Source organism: Lampetra planeri, chromosome 59 (assembly GCF_965212315.1).
Source record: "Lampetra planeri chromosome 59, kcLamPlan1.2.h2, whole genome shotgun sequence".
Classification (NCBI taxonomy): Eukaryota; Metazoa; Chordata; class Hyperoartia; order Petromyzontiformes; family Petromyzontidae; genus Lampetra; species Lampetra planeri.
In genome coordinates, this window is record NC_136165.1 from 4,895,246 (window position 1) to 4,918,613 (window position 23,368).

At 59.1% G+C, this 23,368-nt stretch overlaps 2 protein-coding genes across 2 annotated transcripts in view; both read left to right on the forward strand.

The window, feature by feature from the left end:
• The window catches only part of LOC144736167 (tudor and KH domain-containing protein-like), a 15,526-nt gene extending 11,256 nt beyond the window's left edge, over positions 1-4,270 (forward strand). Inside the window, exons 10-13 of the mRNA XM_078618753.1 lie at positions 1,498-1,601; positions 2,057-2,297; positions 3,205-3,386; positions 4,238-4,270. Coding sequence (XP_078474879.1) covers positions 1,498-1,601; positions 2,057-2,297; positions 3,205-3,386; positions 4,238-4,270 — 560 coding nt within the window. The remainder of the gene's footprint in view (positions 1-1,497; positions 1,602-2,056; positions 2,298-3,204; positions 3,387-4,237) is intronic.
• Positions 4,271-7,873: 3,603 nt separating this feature from the next.
• LOC144736151 (H(+)/Cl(-) exchange transporter 6-like) lies at positions 7,874-16,174 on the forward strand. Its single transcript, XM_078618737.1, has 2 exons — positions 7,874-8,706; positions 9,910-16,174. Exons 1-2 carry the CDS (start codon positions 7,891-7,893, stop codon positions 12,064-12,066), a joined length of 2,973 nt encoding a protein of 990 aa, XP_078474863.1. The 5' UTR covers positions 7,874-7,890; the 3' UTR covers positions 12,067-16,174.
• The last annotated feature ends 7,194 nt before the right edge of the window (positions 16,175-23,368 follow it).

The window sequence follows — 23,368 nt, forward strand, 5'->3', positions numbered from 1 at the left end:
GTAGGTGCTGCTACTCGCTAACGGCACTTGCCCCGACAGTCTATTAGAGGCTGCACGGGGGAGCTTTGTCATTGCGTTGGTGGTTACCGACGCGCTTGTAGACCCGTTTTGCCGAGAGCCTGATGGAAATCCCATCATCCATCCCTCCGGATAAACTGAGCACCACTTTGTGATGACATCAACTGCGGGTTCTCCCATGCATAGACTCACCCTCCCCACCCCCGCCACGGGAATGTGGAATTTCCACCACTGGCTTTGCAGGGGCTGTAAACATCTAAGGAAGCGAGGAAATCGCTTTGACAGTTGAGATTGTTGAACGCAGTTTGTTTCAGTATTGCAGCGCTGCCTTACCTTATTGTGGGCGTCCACGCTGGCGAGATGTTGACTACCTCGCCTGGTGTACAGGAGGTCGTGGGTTCGACCCTGACCCCTGCTGTGTATTTGGAGTTTGCGTGTTCTCCCCGTGGTCGTGTGGATTTTTTCCGCGGGTCCACCGGTCTTTCCCTCCTCGTTTAGAATCGACGTCACGCGTTTCGTGAGTATTTGGCTGCCGCTGTGTATTTCCACACGGTGGCGATCGGCCACTTGGTTTTAGCTATCGTTTGTGATGGACTCGTCGCTTCCGGAAAACGAGCTGTATAGCTCAGTGGGACCTTACCTGGTAAAATAAAAAATTGTTTTAGTTTGTAGTTTCATCGCGGTGGCGGTGAGCGCACAACATTTAAAATTCAAGAGGGAATGAGCCGCCAGGAGTGGCGGTCGGCATCGCTGGGGGGGGGGAGGTGACACCTTGCTGATGAACACAAACGGCACGCCGCTGTAGCACTGCAAATAACAAGTGACGATGAATAAGTTGCAGCCGGTCACCGTCCATCCACCAGGGAATGAAGCCCTCCCACCCTCCACCGTGTCGGTCCCTGGGGGGTTTGATTGGTTTTTGTTTTTGACCATACTTCACCGCTCCGTGACGGTTGGCAAAGTCGAGGGTGGGGGGAGTGGTGGCACAATGGTTTGGCGCACCGGGCTATTGCTCTTCGTAGGTTTTGTTGGGTCTTCATGCAGATTAATCTGAGCTCAGCTGAGGGCAGCAGAAGGCAGTGCAACACAATCTGTTGCCGTAGGCGGCAAAGTTGCTCGTTTCACGCGCTGTCGGTGGCACTGGTGGTGTCGAGGCGTTCCTGAAGAGCGCCCGCGTTGAGCGGAAACCGTTTCCCCCCCATGGGTGATGCAACGATGAAGCTTGGTGGGGTGCGGTGCACAACTAGGGTGAGATGGGGGGGGACATCACCGAGGGTGCGTCACCACCGCGTTACCGTACCACTCAGTTCAAGAACGAGGTTGGAAGTCCACTGCTCAGAAACCGCGTTATAACGGTGGCACCCGCTCCGCGTTATAACTGCGCGCATCATAACGGTGCATTCTGCGTTGTAACTAGGGCCGTGCACCACATTATAACGGGAGGGGGGGGGGTGCGTTGCGTGTTGTGCGTGCGAAAAGCGTTCCCCGAGGGGACTGACCTCGCGTTGGAGCGAACGCCGGCGGGTGTTGAGCGAGAACTCGGCCCGTGCTGCCATCCCACGTGGGGCCTCGCCACCTTCGCCGTGACCCACGCGTGGCGTTGTGTGGGAACGGGGGGGGGGTGGTGGGGGGGAAGGGGGAGCCCTCATCCAGCAGTGGATTTCCCTCTACTGTGCAGCCCCGCGTCGTCGTTGTCTTGGAAGTCGTTTCGAATTTGGCAGAACTCGGCGATCGCAGCGACACGCACGCCGCTACCACCACCACCCCTTCAACCACCACGACTGCTGCTGCCACCACTGCCCCTGCTACCATCACCACCACCGCCACTACTACCCCCACTCGCGCCGCCACCCCCACCTTCGCCCCCCCCCCCCCCGCCATGCCATGGCCGTGAGCGTTAAGGGCGACTGTGTCGTTGTTGGAAAGTGCCATTGACAGAGTTTCTACGCTTCGAAGTGCAATTTGCGTTTTAAGTGTTCTTGTTCATCAGCTTCGAATGAACGTGTTGTTATTGATGACCCTCTCGCGTGACGCGCAGAGCGACGCGAGCCGTCGCTCGCGCGCAACCGAAGCGCTCGTCGTGCGCGTCTCTGCGCTCCGAGTAGGGACTCGGCTGTCGGGCGACGATCGGCCGAAACTCGGCCGCACGCGAATCGCGTGCGGGACGCGCCTGCGACCCGGTTGCGGGCGGCGGTCGCGCTCAGGCTCGCTCCCTCCTCTCCTAGCCGCCCGCCGCGCGCGATCGGCGGGTTCGGACCGGCGGCGTTGGGGCCCGCAGGGTGCGTCCGTCCGCGTGGGACCGCCGTGCCGGGCCTGCGCGGGGACGGGGGCGTCACAATGGCGAGAGGAGGAAGCGCCCTCCTCCTCCTTGCCCCCCCCCGGCCGTGAGCGGTCGACGTGCCCCCCCCCACCGCCTCGCGGATTTACTAAGAGCGGTTTGCGGCAGAGTTAGCGGCGAAGGAGACCGCGGGAGACGGCAACGCGGCACCACGGCCGTGCGCGCCTCGCTCGCCCTCTCGTGGCCAAAGTGCGCGTATCCCGCGGCCTGCGCGGACCTTCGGTTTACGGAAGTTTCCCGGACGGAGGGAAATTGACGACCCTGAAGGAGACTTTAGGTTTTTCTCCTTTGGACGGACGAAATGGAATATTTCTCCGAGCGAACGGAATTTTTCCGTGGGCCACGCGCCGTGAGGTCGTCGCACAAGAAGCCGCCCCCCCCCCCCCCACCGGAGGAGGAGGAGGCTGCCGTCGTCGTCCGCTTTCTGCACGTGTGTGACACAAAGAGCTTCATAGCTCATCAGATTTCCTCCCCCCGCCAATGCAGATCGACATTCTGATCCTGCGGCAGTGTCACAGTGGCAGCGTTGAAGCCCTTCACATCGCCCCCCCCCCCCCCCCCCAGTCAATCCAACGTGCAGCAGATCTCTTGGGCGGGTTTCCCTGCAAAGGTGAATTATTTGAGTTTTAAATTAATTGTCGTTGAGTCGTTTTTTAAAATATTTACGTTCTTTATGACTTATTTTCTATTGTGAAAAGTGATTTTTGTTCGGGGGGGGGGGGGGGGTGTGATGTGTTATGTTTTGAGGTGATGAGTAACGGGTTGTAATGACTGTCCGAGAGAGATGGCGAACGTTTCGCGTTAAATGAATGTCTTGCGATTGCCGCGTGCCGTTTGCCGACACGCAGGCCCCGTCCGTGAGTCCCCGCGCGGCTCCCCGCGCCACTCCGTCCACGAGGCGACGGTGGCGGCGGTGGCGGCGGCACGAGCTTCGGCGTTGCGAGCCGCCAGTGGGCGACGCGCGAGCGAGATTTGGGAAACGAACAAAGAAACGAGGCTCGTCGTGTGGGCGGGCGAGACACATTCGTCGGTTTGTTTTGTTGAAGCTTCGCCGGCACTTTTGAGTTTAAATAAACCAAACAAAGAACCGCTTTGAGTGCGCGCGCCACCGCCGCTCCTGCCGCTCATGCCGCTCGCGAACGTTCCGTGTCGTCCTCTGGGCGTGACTCGAGCACAACAACAACAGCCCAACCCAACGGGCTAGTACCGATTTTATCGACCCTGCGGAAGGGAGGCATGATGGGTTGATTCAACCCGCCTCCCCCGTCGCCTCCAACCAGGATTTGAACTCCTCGCTCTGTCCACAGCCGAGCCACCACCCTGACGGTCTCCGACTGCGGCCGTTCTCGCCTTGGCGTGCACCGCAACGGCCTGGCTGGCTGCCTGGCTGGCTGCCTGGCTGGTTGCCTGCCTGGCTGGTTGCCTGGCTGGCTGGCTGCCTGGCTGGCTGCCTGGCTGGCTGCCTGGCTGGCTGGCTGGCTGCCTGGCTGGCTGCCTGGCTGGCTGCCTGGCTGGCTGGCTGCCTGGCTGGCTGGCTGCCTGGCTGGCTGCCTGGCTGGCTGGCTGGCTGCCTGGCTGGCTGGCTGCCTGGCTGGCTGGCTGCCTGGCTGGCTGCCTGGCTGGCTGGCTGCCTGGCTGGCTGGCTGCCTGGCTGGCTGCCTGGCTGGCTGGCTGCCTGGCTGGCTGGCTGCCTGGCTGGCTGGCTGCCTGGCTGGCTGGCTGCCTGGCTGGCTGGCTGCCTGGCTGGCTGGCTGCCTGGCTGGCTGCCTGGCTGGCTGGCTGCCTGGCTGGCTGGCTGCCTGGCTGGCTGGCTGCCTGGCTGGCCTTCCCAAGGAGCTCTCTGCACCGCCGCCGTCACGCCAACTGCGCCCATCCTCGCAGCGGCGCTGGCTGCTTGAGGCGAACGGAGACTGAGGTTGCGCCCCACCGTCGCGCGGCGCTTCCGGAAATGTGCTTCTGCGGCCCGTCTGGAACGCTCTTTTCTTCCGATATTAGGAAGCCGCTGGGAGCTGTGATGCACTTTTAAATCATCATCTCGATCAGTGGTTCTTAACGTGGGGTGCACGCTATCCCTCGGGGGTGCGAGATGCCCTTTCTGGGGTTGTGCGAGACGTGGCCAGATTTGTGTTAGAAGGTAAATCATCAAAACAAATTAAGCATGGGCACAGAAGTACAATTTCTTTGTTTCATCAAACCCTTTGTGTTTATTAACATTAAACAAAAAAACGATTGTGGTGGAGGTAGTGGTGACTTACAACTTACAGCTGATCTGTTTCACTGAAGTCATGAAAAGCATTTCCATTTTGTTTTAATGCATTAGATTATGTAACGGACGCCTAAGTTAATTAACGCGCGTTAATTTATGATGCAGGAATAAATCGTGCTCCATTGCCATGTTTTATGCATCGCTTCCCGTCAAACGTCAGCATTAAAACAATGTCAAAACTGGCCCAGTTTTTGCTGTTGTTGAACCAATGGTTCAAGCAAAGCCTGGCTTGCTGATGATACACTGAATGTCGAAACTGGCCCAGAGGAGGAGGCAAACGACGCGATCTCTCTGCTGAAGCGCTTTCAGCGTGGACAGCAGCAAGCGGCACGACCTCCACAGTAGGATGTCGAGATCCTGAAGGAGGAGGACAACATTGCTGCCGCCACACGCGATAATGGAAGAGATTCAGAATCGGAATATTTCTGTCTCCAGGAGGAATCCGATGAGCTAAGAAACTCTTTTTCACAGATGTCCAGGAGGGGCGTTTCAGCAGGTTGCAATAATAGAATGGACCTGTTCATGGAAATACAATAATGAAAAAGTCATTAATTAGTTTAGCTACATCCATTAAAATCATTGTGGGTTAAACATTTTTTTGAATGTATAGACGGGGAAAACATTGTTAAACTTTGATGTGCATGTGCCAAAGGCACACACGTGCGCGCGCATGCAGTTTGTGCCATCACAGTTGGAACGCGTTGCCGCAAACACGTGACGGTCCACTCAGGATCCATCTGCGAGCTCTTGAAATGTTAAATACTGCGGCTAGAAATACGGCGAGGCCCTGGGGTGGTACGGAGTTGAAGGCGTCACGTGATGTGGGTGAGCTAATTGACAGGGAAATGTTGAGATGTGGGCCGCTGCACTACAGCCCCTGTCACCCTGCACCACAGCTCCTGTCACCCTGCACCACAGCCCCTGTCACCCTGCACTACAGCCCCTGTCACCCTGCACCACAGCCCCTGTCACCCTGCACTACAGCCCCTGTCACCCTGCACCACAGCTCCTGTCACCCTGCACCACAGCCCCTGTCTCCCTGCACTACAGCCCCTGTCACCCTGCACTACAGCTCCTGTCACCCTGCACTATAGCTGCTGTCACCCTGCACCACAGCCCCTGTCACCCTGCACTACAGCTCCTGTCACCCTGCACTACAGCTCCTGTCACCCTGCACCACAGCCCCTGTCACCCTGCACCACAGCTGCTGTCACCCTGCACCACAGCTCCTGTCACCCTGCACCACAGCTCCTGTCACCCTGCACCACAGCCCCTGTCACCCTGCACTACAGCCACTGTCACCCTGCACCACAGCTCCTGTCACCCTGCACTACAGCCCATCACCCTGCACCACAGCTGCTGTCACCCTGCACTACAGCCACTGTCACCCTGCACCACAGCTCCTGTCACCCTGCACTACAGCTGCTGTCACCCTGCACCACAGCTCCTGTCACCCTGCACCACAGCTCCTGTCACCCTGCACCACAGCTGCTGTCACCCTGCACCACAGCTCCTGTCACCCTGCACCACAGCTCCTGTCACCCTGCACTACAGCTCCTGTCACCCTGCACTACAGCTCCTGTCACCCTGCACTACAGCTCCTGTCACCCTGCACCACAGCTCCTGTCACCCTGCACCACAGCTGCTGTCACCCTGCACCACAGCTCCTGTCACCCTGCACCACAGCTCTCTGTCACCCTGCACTACAGCTCCTGTCACCCTGCACCACAGCTCCTGTCACCCTGCACTACAGCTGCTGTCACCCTGCACCACAGCTCCTGTCACCCTGCACCACAGCTCCTGTCACCCTGCACTACAGCTCCTGTCACCCTGCTCCACAGCTGCTGTCACCCTGCACCACAGCTCCTGTCACCCTGCACCACAGCTCTCTGTCACCCTGCACTACAGCTGCTGTCACCCTGCACCACAGCTCCTGTCACCCTGCACCACAGCTCCTGTCACCCTGCACCACGGCTCCTGTCACCCTGCACTACAGCTGCTGTCACCCTGCACCACAGCTCCTGTCACCCTGCACTACAGCTCCTGTCACCCTGCACCACAGCTCCTGTCACCCTGCACTACAGCTGCTGTCACCCTGCACCACAGCTCCTGTCACCCTGCACCACAGCTCCTGTCACCCTGCACTACAGCCACTGTCACCCTGCACCACAGCTCCTGTCACCCTGCACTACAGCCCATCACCCTGCACCACAGCTGCTGTCACCCTGCACTACAGCCACTGTCACCCTGCACCACAGCTCCTGTCACCCTGCACTACAGCTGCTGTCACCCTGCACCACAGCTCCTGTCACCCTGCACCACAGCTCCTGTCACCCTGCACCACAGCTGCTGTCACCCTGCACCACAGCTCCTGTCACCCTGCACCACAGCTCCTGTCACCCTGCACTACAGCTCCTGTCACCCTGCACTACAGCTCCTGTCACCCTGCACCACAGCTCCTGTCACCCTGCACCACAGCTGCTGTCACCCTGCACCACAGCTCCTGTCACCCTGCACCACAGCTCTCTGTCACCCTGCACTACAGCTCCTGTCACCCTGCACCACAGCTCCTGTCACCCTGCACTACAGCTGCTGTCACCCTGCACCACAGCTCCTGTCACCCTGCACCACAGCTCCTGTCACCCTGCACTACAGCTCCTGTCACCCTGCTCCACAGCTGCTGTCACCCTGCACCACAGCTCCTGTCACCCTGCACCACAGCTCTCTGTCACCCTGCACTACAGCTGCTGTCACCCTGCACCACAGCTCCTGTCACCCTGCACCACAGCTCCTGTCACCCTGCACCACGGCTCCTGTCACCCTGCACTACAGCTGCTGTCACCCTGCACCACAGCTCCTGTCACCCTGCACTACAGCTCCTGTCACCCTGCACCACAGCTCCTGTCACCCTGCACTACAGCTGCTGTCACCCTGCACCACAGCTCCTGTCACCCTGCACCACAGCTCCTGTCACCCTGCACTACAGCTGCTGTCACCCTGCACCACAGCTCCTGTCACCCTGCACTACAGCTGCTGTCACCCTGCACCCCTTTGGTGAACTGACGTGCATGATGACGTCATCCTGAACGTCCTGCGGCCTTTTATGACGTCAACCCGCACTGTGCGGGGGGGGGTGATGTGTGCGCGATGACGTCATCGGCACCGCAGACGGTCTCGCGACCTGCGTCTGGCGTCACCACGCACGCCGCACAACGCTGACTCGGCGGCGCGACGTCATCGCGTAGCCCCTCCCATAGCAACAAGAAACATGGAGCGGGCGGACAGTGATGGCGGCGTGGGCATTGACAGCGGCGCTCGCGGCTGCTGCTGCTTCGGCGGCGGCTGCTGCGGGGACTCTCCGGGCGGCTCGCGAGCAGCAGCGCGCACCCCCGAGGAGCTCGCGGAGCTGTGCGACGACGACGAGGAGGAGGAGGAGGCGGAGAGCGGCGGCGGCCGCGTTGCTGGAGGCGCCGCCGCCGTCGAGAGCCTGGAGCGGCGGGACGCGTGGCCCAGCGCGCAGCAGGCCGAGCACGAGGAGCGTGACGACGAGGCGGGTGACGACGACGAGGACGATGAGGAGGGGGAGGGAGGAGGAGAGGACGAGGGGCTGACGAAGGGCAGGACGCGGGGCGGCAGCAGCAGCAGCGGCAGCAGGAGGCGTCGGCGCGTGTGCCGCGCGTGTCTCACGCGGGCCGCCCACGGCCTCTGCTTCCTGCTGCTGGGCGCCGCGGTCGCCGCGGCCGCCCTGCTGCTCGTCTGGCTGCCCGCGCGCCTCGCCTGGGCCCTGCCCCGCGCCGCGCTGGACGGGGCCCTGCGCTGGAGCGAGGAGCGCGGCGCCCTGGCGCTGCTGCTGCTGTTGGGCGCCGCCGTGCGGGGCGCGCTGGCGCTGGGAGCCGCCCTGGCCGGCACCGCCGTCGTCGTTGGCGGCTCCGGGCGGCGGCGGCGGCGGCACGGGGGGTGGGGGGAGGAGGAGGAGGCGTCGTGGCTGCTGAGGGACGGGGTCCGAGATGCGGCCGCGTGGACGCGCGGGGCCGTGGCGGTCAGAGGGCTCGGAGCGGCGTGCGCGTCTGCCGGGGGCCTCGTGGTGCGTCTTGGTGGTGGGGGGGGGGGGGTGGTGGGGAGGGGTGGAAACAACAGCGGCACTGGGGAGACAAAGGCGGCCGGGCGTGGTGCTGGCCACCCACCCCCTCGTGCGCCACAGTGCCCACGGCCTTCATAGCTGCTACTCGCTAGCGGCACTTGGGCCCAACTCTCTCTTAGCAGACAAATACTCGGGATCGAACCAATGGCCTCCTGTACACCCGGCGAGGTAGTTGACATCTTGTGGCGTGTTGTTGTCTCTGACGCTGATCGCACGGGAGAGTTTTTAAAGCTGGAAGAAAGTTAATTTAAATCTTTGCAGTCACCGTAGTAGGTGTGTCTGCTGTGGTCACGTGGTGCCCACTCCTCTCTGCCTTGTGGTGCCAATGTGGTCACGTGGTGTCCACTCTGTCTTGTGCCAATGTGGTCACGTGGTGCCCACTCTGTCTTGTGGTGCCAATGTGGTCACGTGATGGCACCAATCTCTCACGACGGCGTCCTACTCAGGACATTCTCTCTTCGGTCTTCCTCTCTTTCCACTTCCGTTTGTCCCGAACAACAACAGCAGCAGCAACATTTTCCCTGCTTCTACATTGGGCACTCTGTTGGGTCCAGCTTAGAGAGCAGTAGCAGCAGCGTCCTCCTGCAGCGATACATTTCGAGTGCCAACGTCTGACGTCTCTGTCAGTCTTTTTCAATGTCAACATCTCAGCAGCAGCAGCAGTCATGAATGACACCAGCGACGTGGTCTAGCGTGGTCCTTAATCTTCGCACGGCCACTGATGTCGATAATAACAACGCTGATGTGTAACGTGCACAGTGTCACTTGCCCAAATGCAGCGGCCCTGAGATTCTGCAACAACTACAATGCACATTCAGGTGGGCAAAAAAACGTACCGCATCAGGAGCAGTAGCGGAGCGAGTGCATCGCTGTGACGATGTCTCCTCCGTATCTGTGGATCGGTTCTTGCATTGCGTTGTACTCCGATCTCTGCTCTTGATGACCACGGTCGGACACCGCTGCTGGAGAGAGTTATTTTATTTGTGCATCAGGTATCATCTGCTGCTGATGCCATGCTCTGCGCAGCGGGATGCAGTTGAGGGTGGACCGTGAGCTTCGTGGGTTGTGATGTTTGCGAGGTCTCTTGAACTCCGATCACCTCTCCCTGTTCCTAATCAACCGCCGTGACGAATCCCCCTTGGGCAGGTGGGCATCGAAGCCCCCATGCTGCACGTGGGGACGGCGCTGGGCCTGTGGCTGCCCTCTCTGCTCTGCCCGGCGCTGTCCCGCGCCGGACTCCGCCCGGCGGCCCTCTGCACGGCGCGCGGGCGCCGCTGCCTCGCGGCCGCCGGCTCGGCCGCCGGGATGGCGCTGGCGTTCGGCGCTCCCCTCGCCGGCGCCGTCTTCGGCCTCCAGAACGCGGGGCCCGGCGCCCTGGCCGACCCGGGCGTCGTCTTCCCCGTCCTGCTCGGCTCCGTCACCGCCTCCCTCGCCTTCTCGGCGCTCTCCTCCGGCGCGCTGGCGCTCTCCGGCGCCGGCGGCTCTCCTCCTGCGTGGCCCGTGGGAATGCTCGACCTGGTCGGCGAATCCGGCGGGCGTCTCGCGGGCGGCGCCGACCCCTGGGCGCTGCTGCCGGCGGCGATGGCGCTGGGCGCGGTGGGCGGAGTCCACGCGGCCGCGCACCGGCGCCTGCGGGCGCGGCTGTCCCGCTACCGCGCGCGCCACGTCTTCGCCAAGCCGCCGTGCGCCGGCGCCCTCGAGGTGCTGCTCGTCTCGCTCGCTGGGAGCTGCGCCGCCTTCCTGGCCGCCGCCGCCCTCGGCTCGTGCCGCGACGAGGGCGGCGCCGCGGGCAACGCGACGGCGGCGGGGCCCCGCGACCCGCGCGCCCTCCTGCCGTCGCTGCTCTGCCCCAACGGCACCGCCAACGACCTCGCGCGGCTGCTGCTATCGGCGCCCGAGACGGCGCTCCGCGGCCTCCTGGGACCCGGCGCGGCGCCGTCGCCGCCCTCGCTGCTGCTGGCGCTGGGCTGCCTCGCGCCCCTCTCGCTCTGGGCCTCGGGGCTGCGGGCGCCCGGCGGCGCCTTCGCGCCGCAGCTGCTGGTGGGCGCCGTCTACGGCCGCCTGGCCGCCGGGCTCCTCCGGCGCTGGCAGCCGCGGCGGTGGCCGCCTCCGCGGCAGGACAAGCTGGCGCTGGCGGGGGCGGCGGCCGCGCTGGGCGGCGTGGCGCGCTGGCCCCTGGTGCTGGCGCTCGCGCTGGCGGAGGCGAGCGGCGCGGACGCCGAGGGCGCGGCGGCCGCACTGCTGGCGTTGCTGCTGTCGGGCTGGCTGGCCGGCGCGTGGTCGCGGGAGCCGGCGCGCGCTGCCGCGGCGCTGCGGGGCCTCCCGCTGCTCCCCGCCGACTCGGCGGAGCCGCTGCCGCCGCCGGCGCCGGGCCAGCGTTGCCAGCGCCTGCTGCTCGCGAGCGACGTGATGGAGCCCGAGCTGGTGTACGTGTACCCGCACACGCGCGTCCAGTCGCTGGTGAGCGTGCTGCGCGCGCGCCGCCACCACGCCTTCCCCGTCGTCACCGAGGCCGCCGGCGCTGGCCACGGCGGCGCCGGCAACGCGGCGCTGCTGGCCGCGAACGGCGAGTTCCACCACGCCGCGCTGGCCGTGACGCGCGCGAACGAGTACCGGCGCCGCAGCCGCTCGATGCGCTCGTACCCGTCGGCCGAGCTGCAGCGGCCGCCGGGTGCCGGGCGAGGCAGCGCGCCGGAGCGGCGCCGGCGCGACGACGACGACGAGGGCGACGAGGGGGAGTCGTCGCCCGCTTGCGAGTACCTCGCCAGCGTCCTGCAGCCGGGGGTGGAGCCGTACCCGAACCTGCAGCCCGCCGGCTGGGCCAGCGGGGACGCCGGCGACCCCGGGCGAGCGGCGGACGCGGGCCTCCCCGGCGACTGGACGCTGGCCCAGCGCCTGCGGCCGCTCACCTACCACGGCATGGTGTCGCGCTCGCGCCTCGCGGCCCTGCTGGCGCGGGGCGCGTGGTACGAGGAGGGGCGGGCGCCGGCGCGGCAGCCGCGCGTGGGAGCGGCGACGCTGGCGGAGGCGGAGCGACGCGGCCTGGACGTGGGCGACCTGGAGCTGGCTCTGCTGGAGCCGCGCGCCGTCGTGGACGTGACGCCGTACGTCGATGCCGGCGCCCCCGCGGTGAACGCCCGCGCCAGCGCCGGCGAGGCCCTGCGCGTCATGGCGGCGCTGCAGGCACGCCAGCTCGCCGTGGTCAACGCGGCGGGCCACGTGGTGGGCGTGGTGACGCGCCACGAGCTGACGCCCGAGGCGCTGCGGCGCAGCCTGCGGCGCAAGCGCATGGCGCGCCCGTGAAGCAGGCGGCGCCCCCGCAGCCTCTCGACCCCCGCCCCCCTCGCCGTGAGACGAACTTTGAACCCGTCCTTGAGAAGCTGCCGCCCACCCGCCTTCAGACACGTTGAGAATCGTCGTCAGAATCTTTATTTATGCCGGAGGAATCCGACGAGCTGTGAAGTTATTCGGATGGCCACGTGACCTCGTGTGTCATCTGTACAGACGTTATGATGCCACATGACGTCCTGTCACGTGCCGTACGTGTGTATGTTGACCTTTCCACGTACGGGCCGGATGTGTGCAAAGGTGAGCGGCGCAGAGGTAACGCCGTGCAGGGAGGAGGGGAAGAAGCTGCTTGCCTCCAAATCGATCCCCAGGGTGGGGGGGGGGGTTCTGGAAAGCGATCGGCGGCGGTTTTGGGACATTTTTCCAGAATTTTTACTTGAACAACTAAGTTTGCGGATCTACAGGGTTGGTGGTCCAGACGTCTCGTGACCCCCCCCCGCCCCACCGCCAATTAATTGACCCCTAACATTTTCTCAAAAGTTATTACGTTATAGAGAATGAAATGCGGGGGGGGGTGGAGGGTCACAAGACATCTGGACCAACCCTGTTGCACATCGGTTGTGGCGACGTGATGCGTCCGCTACTCCAAAGCTACCTTTTCGGGGTGGGGGGGGGGTTTCTTCTTCCCACTCGTTTTCTATATATTTGATTTTATTGTTTCATTCCTGCCATTTTCGCTTCCCTCTTTGATTGACTAAAGCCATTTGAATGCTTCAATTTTAGCGAACAAAAAAAATCGATGGCCGTGTCAACACGCCCTCGAAGTTATTCCTCGAATGTATTTTTTGACTGATAAGTTTCCACTTGTTTTTCCACTGCCGGGATGGTATTATTCCACGAAAAAAAAATTTGCGGCACTCATCCCCCCCCCACCACTCGCAACCTTGAAGCCAAGCAGTGGCAATGCCATGGTCACGTGGCTGCCAGGGGCTTGTAGTTTATCCTGGGGGTGCAAACGAGTGGCTCCATGTTGTTTTTGACTACCGTGGACAAATGAAAATGATGATCAAATTTTGTATTACTGAGCTGTTTATGGCTCTTTCTCAGAAGCGACCTGGCTATCACAAATGATAGGTCAACGAAGCGGCTTATCACGTGGAAATGTATAGCAGCCAAATACTCTAAATGCATGTTTCTAAATGTGGAGGAAAAAACCGTAGGACCCGGAGAAAATTCCACGCGACCACGGGGAGAGGGAGAGACACCGTAAACTCGAAACATACAGCAGCAGGCGTCAGGGTCAGGATCTAACCCACGACCTCCTGCATGCCTGGCGAAGTAGTCAACATCTCCTAGCCACCGTGGCACAGACTTCGATGATGGCGGTGGGATGTCAACTCTCAACCTTTGGAGTTGCGAGCGGAGCGCTCTGTGCATCATCATCATCATCAGCGTTGTGCGGTTTTTAAGAGTTGCGCCCGTTTTGAGTAACGCTACGAACGCTGAGGGGGACAGAAAAACCGTGCAGGTTCAACGCTACCTGGCGGAACCGCTGACGCCGGACTCTTCTGCGATGGAGCTGCGATTGGCTCACATTTTGGTTGTTGCCAAGCCGGCTCAACGATGAGGCCGACCGCCGTGACGACGACAAAGACGACGACAACAGCGACAGTAATAATACACACTCCAGGGTTCTGTTGGTGTCCGTGACGTCACGAAGGCACCCTCGTCGGAGCAGCAGCGTCCACTCTCGTCCTCCCCGGAGCCGCGGCCGGAGCGTGGAGAGCGCGGACAAGACTCTACGTTTGCAATTCAAATGTAGAGCAATTAAGTTAGCCGATGCATGTTTTGTGCCAGGAGTTATAATATATACACAGGAAGGCACTCCCCGACTTATGAACGCCCGCACTTTCGATCGTGCTTCCGTAAGATATTTATTTATTTAACCGCCCGACTCTTTGCGAACTTGAACTCGTGAACCGAAACCGCGGAATTATTTCCGGCGTCGCATTCTTATTTATGGGTTTAACACCCCCCCCACCACCCACCCACCCCGTGAACACATTTCACAACACTTGGCCGTCCGCGCACGTCAATACAGTACGTTGTGTTGCGACTTAACGGATCGTCTCCACTTGACGAACGGAACTTGTTCCCGTAAGTCGGGGACTGCGCCCTGTGCTGTACAACACAATGTGAATATATATGTGTGTGTGTGCGCGCGTATTTAAAGAATGTTGCATTAAGAGGCCGTAGCAATCGTAGCGACGAACGAGCGTGTGGAGCCCGCGCCCCGCTCGCCGCTGCCATTGAAGCGCGTGACGGAGACGGCGGCGGGCGATGAGTGAAGGAGAATCAACGCCCCCCCCCCCCAAGCTGACGCGCACAACCACCAGCCGCTCTGCTCACTCTTGCCCCGCAATCCCCCCCCCTCCTCCTTCACCACCACCATCGCCTGCTTCCTCCCTCTTCACCGTTTCTCCCCCAAACTTCCTCGGCTGGACTGTCAACTATCATCTCTAAATCATCTCTAAAGCCCCCACCCCACATCCTCTCCTCTCGACCCCATCCCCACCTCTGTCTCCTTTGCTCTAAACCTTGGGGGGTCACCTTCGATTGCCCCTCTCTCCTCCACCAAGCATATCTCCACCGTAACCCACGTGCCGCTTTCATCCCTTCAACATCCGGAAAATTCGCCCCCCTCATCTCAATCTCCGCTGCCAAAATACTCCCCTACGCCCTCACGGCGTCTCCACCACTCCAATCGCCTTCTTCTTGGTCTTCCTGCCTACCCCTGTGCTCCCCTCCAGCAACTTCAAGACGCTTTGGCCCGGATTAGTTCCAATCTCCCACATCACATCCCATCCCTCCGCTCTCCTCGTCCAACTCCACTGGCTTCCCGTCGACTCGCGCTGTTTATTCAAACTCCTCGCCCGCGTTTGCCAACGGCCCCGTGGCTCTGCGCCCTCCCCACCTCGCTGCTCTTGTTTCTTGCCATGTCCCAGCTCGGCCCCAGCGGTGACACTTTCTGTGGTCCCTCACTGCTCCTCCCCTCCCCGTGCTCGCTCACGGTGCCGCTCCTTCTCCCTCCTGGCTCCCCTCCAGTGGAATCAACTCCCGCAGGAAACTTCACGAAACCATTCTGCGTTCCGTACGACTCCTCGTTTTTTACCAGGGTATCCCTCGACTACTTCCTGCCCTCAACCTTCGCCACCCTCCTTCCCCCTCCTAACCCCTCACCCCTTTCCCGGTCATCATCCTCCCTTGCCACCCCTCCCCAACACTCAAACTCCATGTCAGGCGATTTGACTAAAGCGCCGTATTAACTCCTAGATGGGAAATGATGTCACACACCCAGAGCGTCGATTGTTTTTTTGTATTATTCGCTTGCTGGTTACTTGGCTCATTCGGAAGTTAGGATACCTCACAAGATGGACAATTGGCTAAACTAATGTTGATGTTCATTACCCCCCTGCGTCTGCGTTTATTCATTTGTTGGGTGAGGCAAGGGGGGGGGGGTGTTACTGTGCTCGGTTGAAACACAATTCAACAAGGGGGAGGGGGGGGTCGGAGTAGCCAAGCGGACGTTGAGAATCACCACTGCCCGAGTGACGAGGCCTACCAAGTGCTCGCGTGATATCTGTGGGAGAGAAGTCGGTACGGTTTTTTCAGCGTGTGAATTCTTCAGCCAGGGATTTTTACTTTCCGTCAGCCGTAACGGGAATTCTTGGTCCCCAGAGATCTCTCGCTCTCTCTCCCAGAGATATCGATCTCTCTTCCCCCTTTTGCCATATCCACACGTGGGGTCTAGAGTCTGCGTGTGGGCCACCGGCGATCTGCCGTAGCGTGCGTGGCGCGGCGTGGATGATGAACCCACCACGCGCTGGTGACATCGAGCGCCGGGTGCTCCACCCGCGGTGGTTGTGTCCAAGGCGACCCTCGCCTCGTCCCGAGACGTCTCAGTCGGCGCGGGGGCGATCGCGGCTGCGGGATGCGCGGAGTCGATGTCTGTGCGGTCGCGGCCTGCGGTGTTATTTATTGACATTCGATGTTGTTACGTTGTCCGCTGTGAACTGTGAAGTTTGTCCCCCTTAACTGTGAAAATGTCTTTGCCTTTTTTCTGCACCGTGTTGTACGTGAGTTCCACGTGTGTGCGTGCGTGTTAGAGAATGTGCGTGTGATTCTGTGGGGAGCGGTGGTGCAGCGGTTAGCGCCGCACTCCGCTGCGAACCCGGCAGAGACACGGGTTCGATTCCAGCTCACGGCCACCAACGCCAATGACAAACATATGAACCGGTCCTGGGCTTCCCTGCAGGTCGACTCAGCCATAAATGAGCATCTGGGTCTGTACCACGAGTCCCTTCCACCCTTCACGTTAGAGCCTCAAAGCTGCACCTAGCCTGGCACAAGCCGCGTGCTGACGCCACCGCCACTTAGTGACACACCGTAGAGGCTGGTGTGTGTGTTACACAATGCATGTGGTCACCGCTGGGTTGACTTGGACTTCATTTATTTGAGTACAAACCAGGTATGGATGAGGTTTCTGATTTATTTTACTAATTACATTTTTCATCTTTCTACAACCATTTCAGTTCTTTCCCATTCCGCAATAAAAAAAAATCTTCCCTGTTGACAAAAGTGACGACACCCGATGCTAGCCACACCTTCAAGGGCCACTCCCTGTGCCCGTACAGATGGAAAGAGATGGCGATTAGTCCACACTTTGCTGCTCCGCCTTCTCCTGTGCGAGCTCGGGGTAATGGCATCACATCGAGACCCGCCCACGGATAGGGATGGGAGTTCCACAACGAGCGTCTCTGTGTGCTCCACCAACCCCTCGCTGCTGCTGCCGCCTCCACAGCGCGGGATTAAACTAAAAAACAAATCTGAAACGACCGCTCCACTGCTGGATGAAGGCCTTCCCTCCCCCGCCAGCCCCCCCCCCCCCCCCCGGGGCGTCTGACGCACCACCTGATGTCACCCCTCCATGTCGATGGCGCACATGATTTGGTGATTGCTGCAGTTTCTGCGTGTTGCACGAGCACAGCCAACAACAACACACTCAACGCAGTCGTCAATAACAACACTGTGAGTTTAGGGAGACAAAGGCGGCCGGGCGTGATTGTTGGCCACCGCCCCCCTCGTGCGCCGTGCCGGCCTTCATTGGGCGGACTAATCTCCGCCCGTGTCCATCAGTACGGGGCAGGTTACACGGGGGGTCTTTGCCTTTCGTTGGGGGATCGTGTCTCCACGCCCTGCGGGGTTCCCTCCCGCACTCGCGGATCGAGGGGCGCTGAACGCGGCGCTTTCCAGGCGCGCACCTGAGCGCATCAAGCGAGGAACGCGTCTCTGTGTTGTGCCGGTGGGCCGGGGCTCGCCGCGTGTCCCATCAGAGTCAGTCTACCACTGCCTCGACCCTCCATCAGAGTCAGTCTACCACTGCCTAGAGCCTCCATCAGAGTCAGTCTACCACTGCCTAGAGCCTCCATCAGAGTCAGTCTACCACTGCCTCGACCCTCCATCAGAGTCAGTCTACCACTGCCTAGACCCTCCATCAGAGTCAGTCTACCACTGCCTAGACCCTCCATCAGTCAGTCTACCACTGCCTCGACCCTCCATCAGAGTCAGTCTACCACTGCCTAGAGCCTCCATCAGAGTCAGTCTACCACTGCCTAGAGCCTCCATCAGAGTCAGTCTACCACTGCCTCGACCCTCCATCAGAGTCAGTCTACCACTGCCTAGACCCTCCATCAGAGTCAGTCTACCACTGCCTAGACCCTCCATCAGAGTCAGTCTACCACTGCCTAGAGCCTCCATCAGAGTCAGTCTACCACTGCCTAGAGCCTCCATCAGAGTCAGTCTACCACTGCCTCGACCCTCCATCAGAGTCAGTCTACCACTGCCTAGACCCTCCATCAGAGTCAGTCTACCACTGCCTAGAGCCTCCATCAGAGTCAGTCTACCACTGCCTCGACCCTCCATCAGTCAGTCTACCACTGCCTAGACCCTCCATCAGAGTCAGTCTACCACTGCCTAGACCCTCCATCAGAGTCAGTCTACCACTGCCTAGAGCCTCCATCAGAGTCAGTCTACCACTGCCTAGAGCCTCCATCAGAGTCAGTCTACCACTGCCTCGACCCTCCATCAGAGTCAGTCTACCACTGCCTAGACCCTCCATCAGAGTCAGTCTACCACTGCCTAGAGCCTCTATCAGAGTCAGTCTACCACTGCCTCGACCCTCCATCAGTCAGTCTACCACTGCCTAGACCCTCCATCAGAGTCAGTCTACCACTGCCTAGACCCTCCATCAGAGTCAGTCTACCACTGCCTAGAGCCTCCATCAGAGTCAGTCTACCACTGCCTAGACCCTCCATCAGTCAGTCTACCACTGCCTAGACCCTCCATCAGAGTCAGTCTACCACTGCCTAGACCCTCCATCAGAGTCAGTCTACCACTGCCTAGAGCCTCCATCAGAGTCAGTCTACCACTGCCTAGAGCCTCCATCAGAGTCAGTCTACCACTGCCTCGACCCTCCATCAGAGTCAGTCTACCACTGCCTAGACCCTCCATCAGAGTCAGTCTACCACTGCCTAGAGCCTCCATCAGAGTCAGTCTACCACTGCCTCGACCCTCCATCAGTCAGTCTACCACTGCCTAGACCCTCCATCAGAGTCAGTCTACCACTGCCTGGACCCTCCATCAGAGTCAGTCTACCACTGCCTAGAGCCTCCATCAGAGTCAGTCTACCACTGCCTAGACCCTCCATCAGTCAGTCTACCACTGCCTAGACCCTCCATCAGAGTCAGTCTACCACTGCCTAGACCCTCCATCAGAGTCAGTCTACCACTGCCTAGAGCCTCCATCAGAGTCAGTCTACCACTGCCTAGAGCCTCCATCAGAGTCAGTCTACCACTGCCTCGACCCTCCATCAGAGTCAGTCTACCACTGCCTCGACCCTCCATCAGAGTCAGTCTACCACTGCCTAGACCCTCCATCAGAGTCAGTCTACCACTGCCTAGACCCTCCATCAGAGTCAGTCTACCACTGCCTAGAGCCTCCATCAGAGTCAGTCTACCACTGCCTCGACCCTCCATCAGAGTCAGTCTACCACTGCCTAGACCCTCCATCAGAGTCAGTCTACCACTGCCTAGACCCTCCATCAGAGTCAGTCTACCACTGCCTCGACCCTCCATCAGAGTCAGTCTACCACTGCCTAGAGCCTCCATCAGAGTCAGTCTACCACTGCCTAGAGCCTCCATCAGAGTCAGTCTACCACTGCCTCGACCCTCCATCAGAGTCAGTCTACCACTGCCTAGACCCTCCATCAGAGTCAGTCTACCACTGCCTAGAGCCTCCATCAGAGTCAGTCTACCACTGCCTCGACCCTCCATCAGTCAGTCTACCACTGCCTAGACCCTCCATCAGAGTCAGTCTACCACTGCCTGGACCCTCCATCAGAGTCAGTCTACCACTGCCTAGAGCCTCCATCAGAGTCAGTCTACCACTGCCTAGACCCTCCATCAGTCAGTCTACCACTGCCTAGACCCTCCATCAGAGTCAGTCTACCACTGCCTAGACCCTCCATCAGAGTCAGTCTACCACTGCCTAGAGCCTCCATCAGAGTCAGTCTACCACTGCCTAGAGCCTCCATCAGAGTCAGTCTACCACTGCCTCGACCCTCCATCAGAGTCAGTCTACCACTGCCTCGACCCTCCATCAGAGTCAGTCTACCACTGCCTAGACCCTCCATCAGAGTCAGTCTACCACTGCCTAGAGCCTCCATCAGAGTCAGTCTACCACTGCCTCGACCCTCCATCAGAGTCAGTCTACCACTGCCTAGACCCTCCATCAGAGTCAGTCTACCACTGCCTAGACCCTCCATCAGAGTCAGTCTACCACTGCCTAGAGCCTCCATCAGAGTCAGTCTACCACTGCCTAGAGCCTCCATCAGAGTCAGTCTACCACTGCCTAGACCCTCCATCAGAGTCAGTCTACCACTGCCTAGAGCCTCCATCAGAGTCAGTCTACCACTGCCTAGACCCTCCATCAGAGTCAGTCTTCCACTTCCTAGAGCCTCCATCAGAGTCAGTCTACCACTGCCTAGAGCCTCCATCAGAGTCAGTCTAACTTTGACTGTCTGGACAGACCCATCAGAGCCCAGTCTCTGACGGTATCAGTATCTGGAAGAGATTAGTATCAGAGAGCGGTCGCTCGGCCCGTTACTCTCGACGCTGTCTGGACACTGCTACTACTGCTGCTGCTACTAATCATCAGCATCACGAAGACCCCGGATCTCTCCTCGGGGGTTCCCTGCCGCCCCAGGGGGTAGCAATGTTCGCGTCGCCGTCTCGCTGTGCCCCGCAGAGCCACTACCACCGCGGGCAGGGAGGAGGTCGGCGCCTCGACACGGCGAGAGCGGAGACGGTGGGGGGGGGGGCGGAGTGGGGGGCGCGTAGGGGGTGAAGAGGGGGGGGGGGGTGGAAGAGGAGGAGGAGGAAGAGGGGGGGCACTTAGCGCGTGCCGCTTCCACTCGAATGGGCGCTGTGATGGTTGGGGCCGACCTCGCCAACGGCTGCATAATTCACCTAATTCCTGTTCCGTCTTTGTTGTTACGCCTCTTCTCATGATGACTTCTTATCACCTTCCATCGCTGTTATCCTGCCCAATGAAACATTGCCCACGTGAGATGCGATTGGTGGGCTGCGAGTCTGCGAAATATGTCCACGCGTTAATAAATGCGCTTTTTGGTTCCATATTCGTTTTTGTTTTTTGCTAAAAATCTCAATTTGCTCTCGATTATAGGTTGAATAAGGATTTTATTTTTGTATTAACTTGTTTCAGACCTAGCGGAAGGAAACCGGAGCAACCCGGCGAAAAAACCCCACGCCTCGTGCGAGGGAGCAACGCTCGATCCCCTCTCCAACGCTCGATCCCCCGTATAGAATAATATAGATGGTTAGCACCAATGCACCTCAGAGAGAGAGAGAGAAACGAAGCCACATCTCTCGGACTCTGACTCGATCAGCCATGGGCTGTGCGGATTAAATATGTGACTGTGAGCCCCTTTGTCGCTAATTAATGATTCCATTGTTTACTTCGGGTCGTGAGGATGAGTTGGTTGAGTGGTGGAGGAGAAGCCTTACTCGCAAGGCCGTTGGTCGAGTCTATTGGCTAAGAACAGGAACCAGCTTTCGTGACTGCAGGAATCCATCATACTTCTAGATTTGAAGCTTTCGTGACTGCAAGGAATCATCTTCTTAGGTTTTTTCGGTAAAGTCACGTAGGTAAAACATCAAAATGAATGAAAATAAAATAAAATAAAAAATCACGACGTTTCGGAGGCAACACAAGTCTCCGTCATCAGGTGGGACCGTCACAGCCAGATTAGATGTGCCTCCGAAACGTCGTGATTTTTTATTTTATTTTATTTTCATTCATTTTGATGTTTTACCTACGTGACTTTACCGAAAAAACCTAAGAAGATGATCCATCATACTCCTTGGTTCTTTCGGTAAAGTCACGTGGGTAGAAAATAATAGATCACGACGTTTCGATCGCAACACAAGCAACCGTCATCAGGTGGGACAATCACAGCAAGAAAACACTGCTGAAATAGGCTCGCCACCTGATGCGGATTGCTTGTGTTGCGATCGAAACGTCGTGATCTATTATTTTCTACCTACGTGACTTTACCGAAAGAACCAAAGTGTATGGAAGCCTGTGCCAGGCTAGGTGCACTCTGAGGCTATCGCGCGAAGGGTCGAAGGCTCGGCGCTGGCAGGAGGTCATGGGGACAGACCCAGCAGGCGCCGTGGGTTGAGGCTCCACAGAGGCCGATCTTGACACCGCTGGTACCGGTCATCGGCAAGTCCACTCAGCTCCACATCCTCCTGTACCCTTTAGCCCCCTCTATGCGGCCAAACAGAAGCTGCTTGGGCATGCGGTGGCTGGGCATGCGGGCTACGTGACCCAGCCAATGCAGCCTTGCCGCCCGGAGGAGCTCACTGATGGGAATGTGTCCAGATCTTCACGCACACACACACGTGGACACACACACACACGTGGACACAGACACACACACGTGGACACACACACACGTGGACACACACACACGTGAACACACACACGCACACGTGGACACACACGCACACACACACGTGGACACACACACGTGGACACACACGCACACGTGGACACAGACACACACGTGAACACACACACACGTGGACACACACGTGAACACACACACGTGGACACACACACACACGTGAACACACACACACACACGTGGACACACGCACACACACACGTGGACACACACACACACGTGGACACACACGCACACACACACGTGGACACAGACACACACGTGTGTGTGTGTCCACGTGTGCGTGTGTGTCCACGTGTGTGTCTGTGGTATTCGGCAACAGCAATCAGCTGATAACGCCTCTCCCATTCTGGCTCTCTTTATCAAGTGAGTGGGGGGGGGTCTGACACAAGCCACGCGTTACCCCCTCGCTCGTTTCAAGCCCCCTCCCCCTCCACCACTCACGATCCAGTCACGAAAAACTAAAAATAAACCACTCGAGCCCTTTTGTGGAAAATATAATTTAAAAAATTAAATATTTTTAAAAAGATTATAAGCCCGGAATTCAGGGGCACAGCGTCAGGGACTTCTGTTCGTGGAGTTTCTGTACCATAATAATAATAACATTAAATAATAATAACACTTAGTAATAAGAACATTTAGTAATAATAACATTTAATAATAATAATAACATTTAATAATAATAATAATATTTAATAATCATATTTAAAAACAAATTACATAGGCCGGAGGCCAGGCGGTTACAGCAAAGTGTGGACTAATCTCCATCTGTTCCATCTGTAAGAGGGGATTTGTTTTTCTGGCTGCTTCGAATCTCGAACGCGAGCATGAAATATAACGAATTTGTTGAAAACGTCTTGACATAGAGAGGGGACCGCAGAGCTTGGACAATCGTCGGTAGCGCCGGCTCCTCCCCACCAGCACCACGTGACTGCTGCTGCCTTCCCGTTCCTCGTCTGTGGCTCCTCCTCCTGGAGCATCTGAGTCGTCCTCTCTCTCTCTGAGAGTCGCCCCCTCTCTCTCTCTGAGTCGTCCTCTCTCTCTCTGAGTCGTCCTCTCCCTCTCTGATAATCGCCCTCTCCCTCTGAGTCGTCCTCTCTCTCTCTGAGTCGTCCTCTCTCTCTCTATGAGAATCGCCCCCTCTCTCTCTCTCTGAGTCGCCCTTTCTCCCTCTCTGAGTCGTCCTCTCTCGCTCTATGAGTCGTTCTA

What these genes read in the sequence shown, in the direction of transcription:
- LOC144736151 (XM_078618737.1), top strand. Translation starts at nt 7,891, where the DNA reads ATGGAGCGGGCGGACAGTGATGGCGGCGTGGGCATTGACAGCGGCGCT. An exon ending in CGTCTGCCGGGGGCCTCGTG is followed by an intron (nt 8,707 to 9,909) that starts GTGCGTCTTGGT and finishes CCCCTTGGGCAG; the next exon opens with GTGGGCATCGAAGCCCCCAT.